Source organism: Lucilia sericata, unplaced genomic scaffold (genome assembly GCF_015586225.1).
Source record: "Lucilia sericata isolate MDLA Ls3-8-SP2 unplaced genomic scaffold, ASM1558622v1 Contig001070F_arrow, whole genome shotgun sequence".
NCBI classification, from domain to species: domain Eukaryota; kingdom Metazoa; phylum Arthropoda; class Insecta; order Diptera; family Calliphoridae; genus Lucilia; species Lucilia sericata.
The window spans coordinates 126,606-134,608 of NW_023995047.1; the positions used below are offsets into that span (position 1 = coordinate 126,606).

Consider the following 8,003-nt stretch of genomic DNA (forward strand, 5'->3'; position numbering starts at 1 on the left):
TAACACGAACTAACTAACGAACGAACGAAACGAACACGAAACGAACGAAAACGAACGAACGAACGAACACTAACGAACGAACTAAACGAACGAAGAACAACGAACGAACAACGAACGAACGAACGAACTAACGAACGAACGAACGAAGAACTAACGAACGAACGAAACGAACGAACGAACGAACGAACGAACGAACTAACGAAACGAACTAACGAACGAACTAACGAACTAACGAACTAACGAACGAACGAACGAACGAACGAACGAAAGAACGAACGAACGAACGAAACGAACGAACTAACGAACTAAACGAACTAACTAACGAAACTAACGAACTAAACGAAGAACTAACGAACGAATAACTAACGAACGAACGAACTAACGAACTAACTAACGAAACTAACTAAAAAACGAACTAACGAACAACGAACGAACTAACTAACTAACGAACTAACTACTAACTAACTAACAACAACTAACTAACTACGAACTAACTAACTAACTACGAACTAACTACGAACTAACTAACTAACTAAACTAACTAACTAACTAACTAACTAACTAACTAACGAACTAACTAAACTAACTAACGAAAAAAACTAACAACTAACTAACTAACTAACTAACTAACTAACTAACTAACTAACTAACTAACTAACTAAACTAACTAACTAACTAACTAACTAACGAACTAACTAACTAACTAACTAACTAACTAACTAACTAACTAACTAACTAACTACTAACTAACTAACTAACTACTAACTAACTAACTAACTAACTAATTATCCAACTAGAACAGAACTATAACAGAACTAGAATAGGACTAGAACAGAACCATAACAGAACTATAACAGAACTAGAACAGAACTAGAACAGAACTAGGACAGAATTAGAATAGAAGTAGATCAGAACTAAATCGGAACAGGAAGAGAACTAAAACTCTGGGTTTCAGTTATATCCCATCTTTTTTCCTGTGTTATATCATTCATTTGTTTAGATTTTAATTTCTAAAAAATAAAAAAGTAGCATTTTATTATTAATTTGAGTATTGAGGCATTCTTCCCCTCCACCAAAAATTTCTGTTTCATTCCACTATGTCTATTTGCAAACAATAATAAATGTATTGTTTTTATGCACGTGTTTACATTTTTTAACTCTCTCAAACACCTACAAATTTCATCGACAAAAAATTCGTCTAACACCATAATGGAAACTCCCGAAGATTGTCCACCGGCTGAAAAAAAGTTAAAAGAAACTGAAAGTGAAGAAAACACAACTCCCAAAATACCAGCTGCCTTAGAAAATAATCCCGGCTTTACACCACCCACTCCATTTAGTAAAAATCAACTGAAAAAACAAAGAAAATTAGCACAATACGAACAAGTACGCAAAGAAAGACGTCAAAAGGAAAAGGAGAGACAAAAGCAAAAACGTAAAGAAGCAGCTGAGAAAGGATTGCCCATAAGGACAGGACCTTCACGTAAAGAACTTAAGAAAAAGCAACAGGCGGCTGTTGAAAATGAAAATGCACTACGTATAGCTATCGATTTGGATTGTGATGATATGATGAGCGAACGAGATGTGGCAAAATGTGTAAAACAATGTCTGCGCATCTATACGATTAATAGGAGATCAGAGAAACCAGTGCAATTACATTTAACGGGTATTAAATCGGAAGGTAATATACACAAGTGTCTCAAGAAAAATGATGGCTGGGAAAATTGGCAGCTGAAGTATCATTTTGATGAGGATCACCTAAAAGTCTTTCAACCTAATAGCCAATTAGTGTATTTAACTAGTGAATCGGATAATGTACTTGAAACACTAGAGCCTTCTAATGTTTATTGTATTGGTGGTCTGGTAGATCATAATCATCATAAAAACTATTGTCATGACAAAGCTACCAGGGAGGGCTTACGTACGGCCCGTTTGCCTTTGGGAGAAAATGTGGATATGAAAACTAGAACTGTATTGACTACATATCATGGTGAGTTGACTAATGTGGATATTTAATAAGTGGTTTTATTAAGTTTGTTTTGTGTTTTTAGTTTTTGAAATCCTGGTACGTGTGGCCGAAGGCAAAAGTTGGGCTGATGCTATTTTACAAACTATACCACCCAGAAAGGGTGCTAAACTTAAGGAGGGTGCAGTTCTAAAAGGAACTGAGAATGTAGTTGATGAATCTGTTAAAACTTTAGATCTTCCGGTACAGGATGTAGCTATTAATACTTGCCAAGTAGAGAAAAATGAAGGCAATGACAGTTGACATCCAGTTTGTTAATAAATTCAGAAAAATTAAAAAAAAATAAAGGTTTTCTTTATCTTAATTGATAGATTGTTGGATAGAAAGATAGATATATAGATAAAAAGATGCATACATATAGTATGTATGTAGAGAATCGCTTCCTAGATATTTGTATCTGATTTTGACGAAAAGTTGGCAGTGACACAGAAAGTATTTCAAAGTTTGGCTCTCATCTCCGCATACATTTTATTCATCTGAATTCGTTTTACTAATTTTTCAAAGTTTTGCCTTTAGGATCATTATGGATCTACACTTTAATTCTACCCATTAGCTAATAATAAACAATATAATTTAAAATAAATTTTCTTTTTATTTACATAATTTATGTAATTAATCTGTAATTTAACTTAAAATAATTAAATGATCACTCCATCCCTTCTCTACACTCCAAACAATACGCGTCTTAACGTTTTCTATACAAACACGGTTTCAAAGCCAGCTGCGGTACATTAGCCACTTTGCCAACATTACGCACTTTCTTAAATTGAAAGAAATAGAACACCTTTTGGCCGACATCTTGACGCACCAGTTGAAAACCAAATGTATCCAGTTTTTTCACAAAATCTTTAACATTTTCAAAACGCGATTGTATCTCAGCTATATAAATTAAACCATCCATTTTTAAAACACGATTAGCCTCGAGAAGATAATCTTTTAAATTGGTGCCCATTAGGGAGAGACAGTAGACAGCGACATCTAAAGAATGGGTGGTTAAGGGTGTCTCAGCCATATCGCAAGCTATAATATCATCACGACAACTAACCAAATCCATGGAGATTACCTTATGGGGTACAGATTTAGCTAGCTTGCCCTCACCGCAGCCAAAGTCACCGATTTCTAGGGATTTGGGTAATTTTTTAATCATTTTTATTATGCGATCCAAAGGATTTAAGGGCCATTTCTCGACTTGATGGCGGTAACCATCGTGGTAGGCTTTAAAAGCCTCGGGGTCCTGTTTAAATAAATTCTCAGCCTTTTTACTATTCATGGTATAGAGCTGTTCATTAAGGAAACGAAAACGTCCACCCATAAGTTGTTCTTTAAGTTTGGCCTCAAAGGAATTTGCAGGTGCCGGGGTTGTTTGGGTCTCATCATCTTCCATGGCATCATCATTATCGTTGGGATCATTTTTGGCCAAAGCAATGGTGTCCTGTATGGCTTTACTTAAAGCCGGCGTAGGTTTAAGCTTTTGTTTCTGTTGCTTTTTGTTATTTTTCTTTTTCTCCACTTTACCCTTCTTGACCTTATTTATATCGGGCATTACATCATCATCACTTTCCAGCAAATGAGGAGCCAATGGTCCTTTACCTTTGTGTGGTGCCGCTGCATTATTGGAAGCTTTTTTCGGCTTTTTCTTTTTATTCTTTTTGGTTTTCTTAGCTTTGTTGGAACTTTGTTCATTTGCTGCTTGGGTTGGCTTAAATTTTACAGCCTCTGTACTTTTATCAAAAGCTGAGGGTACAAAAAATTTCATTTTGTCTTAATTTTTCCAAAAAAAAAATCGATCGGAATAGAAAAAGATCGAAAAATTATGTTCCTCTATGGTTGAACAAATGTAAATAAACAAATCACACGTGTGGTGGTGTAAAAACGCCCTATTAATTGTCAAATTTAAAGAGTTGCTGGATAAATTGTTTTAAGTAATTCTCTTTCAAACGATAGGGCAACCTCATGAAACGGTTTAGCATGTATTAGAGTAAAGGTTTGTGTCTGTACTAAAAATGACAACAGGGTGTATAGAAAAATGTTAAATTTAAAGAAATTAAAATAAAAAGAGTTTAATTAGCCAAAATTCGCTATTAATTGATTTATAAACAAAATTTTTTGAAAAACAAGCAACAAACATTTACAAAACCTTATTTTCTTTAAAACAAAACATGTAAAATTAATTTTATTATCCATAACTATTATTACTTTATTGCAAATGAGACCAACTTGTAAAATTGTGTGTTATTCAAGAGGATTAATAATTCAAAAAAGATTTTTTATAATCAAATTTTTATTATTTTTTTTTACATAAATATTTTATTACATTTCTTATCAATGGAATTATTATTTTTTTTTAATTTCAAGTATTTTGTCATTCAATAGTGGTTTCCGGTTGCTAAAATAAAATTCAGCAAGACAAATTTGTTGTTTTTTCAAAAAATGTTAAATGTAATTAAATATTTATGGGAAACTTAAATTATTGTTTGCATATTAAAAAAAGAACCACAAAAGCAAAGTTAATAAGAATAATGACCAAAGAAATTCTTTTAAAAATTTTTGAGTTTAAAATTAAAAAAACAGTAGTTTAGCAAAATTCAAAATTTTTACCTAAACTAACATACAAACAAAAAAATTAAGTTAAAGCTCAATTTTTATCTTATAATATTTTTGCTATTTTCTAAAAATGTCATCTTAAGAAAATTTTAAAAAGACATTTTATTTAATTTAATCGACAATGAATGTTTTACATACAATTCATTCATAATAAGTATGTATGTATGTAAGTATGTTGGAAGCTCTAAGTATGTATGTTTATAAACCTATATACATATATGTATATTAGGGTGTTCTATTGCCTGGTTTTTCTATAGTCTAGTCTATAGTCTAGTCTATAGTCTAGTCTATAGTCTAGTCTATAGTCTAGTCTATAGTCTAGTCTATAGTCTAGTCTATAGTCTAGTCTATAGTCTAGTCTATAGTCTAGTCTATAGTCTAGTCTATAGTCTAGTCTATAGTCTAGTCTATAGTCTAGTCTATAGTCTAGTCTATAGTCTAGTCTATAGTCTAGTCTATAGTCTAGTCTATAGTCTAGTCTATAGTCTAGTCTATAGTCTAGTCTATAGTCTAGTCTATAGTCTAGTCTATAGTCTAGTCTATAGTCTAGTCTATAGTCTAGTCTATAGTCTAGTCTATAGTTTAGTCTATAGTCTAGTCTATAGTCTAGTCTATAGTCTAGTCTATAGTCTAGTCTATAGTCTAGTCTATAGTCTAGTCTATAGTCTAGTCTATAGTCTAGTCTATAGTCTAGTCTATAGTCTAGTCTATAGTCTAGTCTATAGTCTAGTCTATAGTCTAGTCTATAGTCTAGTCTATAGTCTAGTCTATAGTCTGGTCTATAGTCTAGTCTATAGTCTAGTCTATAGTCTAGTCTATAGTCTAGTCTATAGTCTAGTCTATAGTCTAGTCTATAGTCTAGTCTATAGTCTAGTCTATAGTCTAGTCTATAGTCTAGTCTATAGTCTAGTCTATAGTCTAGTCTATAGTCTAGTCTATAGTCTAGTCTATAGTCTAGTCTATAGTCTAGTCTATAGTCTAGTCTATAGTCTAGTCTATAGTCTAGTCTATAGTCTAGTCTATAGTCTAGTCTATAGTCTAGTCTATAGTCTAGTCTATAGTCTAGTCTATAGTCTAGTCTATAGTCTAGTCTATAGTCTAGTCTATAGTCTAGTCTATAGTCTAGTCTATAGTCTAGTCTATAGTCTAGTCTATAGTCTAGTCTATAGTCTAGTCTATAGTCTAGTCTATAGTCTAGTCTATAGTCTAGTCTATAGTCTAGTCTATAGTCTAGTCTATAGTCTAGTCTATAGTCTAGTCTATAGTCTAGTCTATAGTCTAGTCTATAGTCTAGTCTATAGTCTAGTCTATAGTCTAGTCTATAGTCTAGTCTATAGTCTAGTCTATAGTCTAGTCTATAGTCTAGTCTATAGTCTAGTCTATAGTCTAGTCTATAGTCTAGTCTATAGTCTAGTCTATAGTCTAGTCTATAGTCTAGTCTATAGTCTAGTCTATAGTCTAGTCTAAAGTCTAGTTTACAGTCTTGTCTATAGTCCAGTCTATAGTCTAGTCTATAGTCTAGTCTACAGTCTAGTCTATAGTCCAGTCTATAGTCTAGACTATAGACTAAACTATAGTCTAGTCTATAGTCTAGTCTATAGTTTAGTCTATAGTCTAGTCTATAGTCTAGTCTATAGTCTAGTCTATAGTCTAGTCTATAGTCTAGTCTATAGTCTAGTCTATAGTCTAATCTATTGTCTAGTCTATAGTCTAGTCTATAGTCTAGTCTATAGTCTAGTCTATAGTCTAGTCTATAGTCTAGTCTATAGTCTAGTCTATAGTCTAGTCTATAGTCTAGTCTATAGTCTAGTCTATAGTCTAGTCTATAGTCTAGTCTATAGTCTAGTCTATAGTCTAGTCTATAGTCTAGTCTATAGTCTAGTCTATAGTCTAGTCTATAGTCTAGTCTATAGTCTAGTCTATAGTCTAGTCTATAGTCTAGTCTATAGTCTAGTCTATAGTCTAGTCTATAGTCTAGTCTATAGTCTAGTCTATAGTCTAGTCTATAGTCTAGTCTATAGTCTAGTCTATAGTCTAGTCTATAGTCTAGTCTATAGTCTAGTCTATAGTCTAGTCTATAGTCTAGTCTATAGTCTAGTCTATAGTCTAGTCTATAGTCTAGTCTATAGTCTAGTCTATAGTCTAGTCTATAGTCTAGTCTATAGTCTAGTCTATAGTCTAGTCTATAGTCTAGTCTATAGTCTAGTCTATAGTCTAGTCTATAGTCTAGTCTATAGTCTAGTCTATAGTCTAGTCTATAGTCTAGTCTATAGTCCTAGTCTATAGTCTAGTAGTCTATAGTCTAGTCTATAGTCTAGTCTATAGTCTAGTCTATAGTCTAGTTTAGTCTATAGTCTAGTCTATAGTCTAGTCTATAGTCTAGTCTATAGTCTAGTCTATAGTCTAGTCTATAGTCTAGTCTATAGTCTAGTCTATAGTCTAGTCTATAGTCTAGTCTATAGTCTAGTCTATAGTCTAGTCTATAGTCTAGTCTATAGTCTAGTCTATAGTCTAGTTTAGTCTATAGTCTAGGTCTATAGTCCTAGTCTATAGTCTAGTCTATAGTCTAGTCTATAGTCTAGTCTATAGTCTAGTCTATGTCTAGTCTATAGTGTAGTCTATAGTCTAGTCTATAGTCTAGTCTATAGTCTAGTCTATAGTCTAGTCTATAGTCTAGTCTATAGTCTAGTCTATAGTCTAGTCTATTGTCTAGTCTATAGTCTAGTCTATAGTCTAGTCTAGTCTATAGTCTAGTCTATAGTCTAGTCTATTATCTAGTCTATAGTCTAGTCTATAGTCTAGTCTATAGTCTAGTCTATAGTCCAGTCTATAGTCTAGTCTATAGTCTAGTCTATAGTCTAGTTACAGTCTTGTCTATAGTCCAGTCTATAGTCTAGTCTATAGTCTACAGTCTAGTCTATAGTCCAGTCTATAGTCTAGACTATAGACTAAACTATAGTCTAGTCTATAGTCTAGTCTATAATCTAGACTATAGACTAAACTATAGTCTAGTCTATAGTCTAGTCTATAGTCTAGTCTATAGTCCAGTCTATAGTCTAGTCTATAGTCTAGTCTATAGTCTAGTCTATAGTCTAGTCTATAGTCTAGTCTAGTCTAGTCTATAGTCTAGTCTATAGTCTAGTCTATAGTCTAGTCTATAGTCTAGTCTATAGTCTAGTCTATAGTCTAGTCTATAGTCTAGTCTATAGTCTAGTCTATAGTCTAGTCTATAGTCTATAGTCTAGTCTATAGTCTAGTCTATAGTCTAGTCTATAGTCTAGTCTAGTCATAGTCTAGTCTATAGTCTAGTCTATAGTCTAGTCTATAGTCTAGTCTATAGTCTAGTCTATAGTCTAGTCTATAGTCTAGTCTA

At 32.7% G+C, this 8,003-nt stretch overlaps 2 protein-coding genes across 2 annotated transcripts; one reads left to right on the forward strand and one right to left on the reverse strand.

The window, feature by feature from the left end:
* The first annotated feature begins 1,132 nt into the window (after nucleotides 1-1,132).
* On the forward strand, nucleotides 1,133-2,313 carry LOC119609863 (tRNA methyltransferase 10 homolog A). The gene is made up of 2 exons (XM_037964857.1): nucleotides 1,133-1,990; nucleotides 2,052-2,313. The coding sequence occupies exons 1-2, from the start codon at nucleotides 1,135-1,137 to the stop codon at nucleotides 2,267-2,269; spliced, it is 1,074 nt and encodes a 357-aa protein (XP_037820785.1). The 5' UTR covers nucleotides 1,133-1,134; the 3' UTR covers nucleotides 2,270-2,313.
* Nucleotides 2,314-2,584: 271 nt separating this feature from the next.
* LOC119609864 (ribosomal RNA-processing protein 8) lies at nucleotides 2,585-3,876 on the reverse strand. The gene has a single exon (XM_037964858.1). It carries the CDS (start codon nucleotides 3,780-3,782, stop codon nucleotides 2,712-2,714), a length of 1,071 nt encoding a protein of 356 aa, XP_037820786.1. The 5' UTR covers nucleotides 3,783-3,876; the 3' UTR covers nucleotides 2,585-2,711.
* Nucleotides 3,877-8,003: the final 4,127 nt, after the last annotated feature.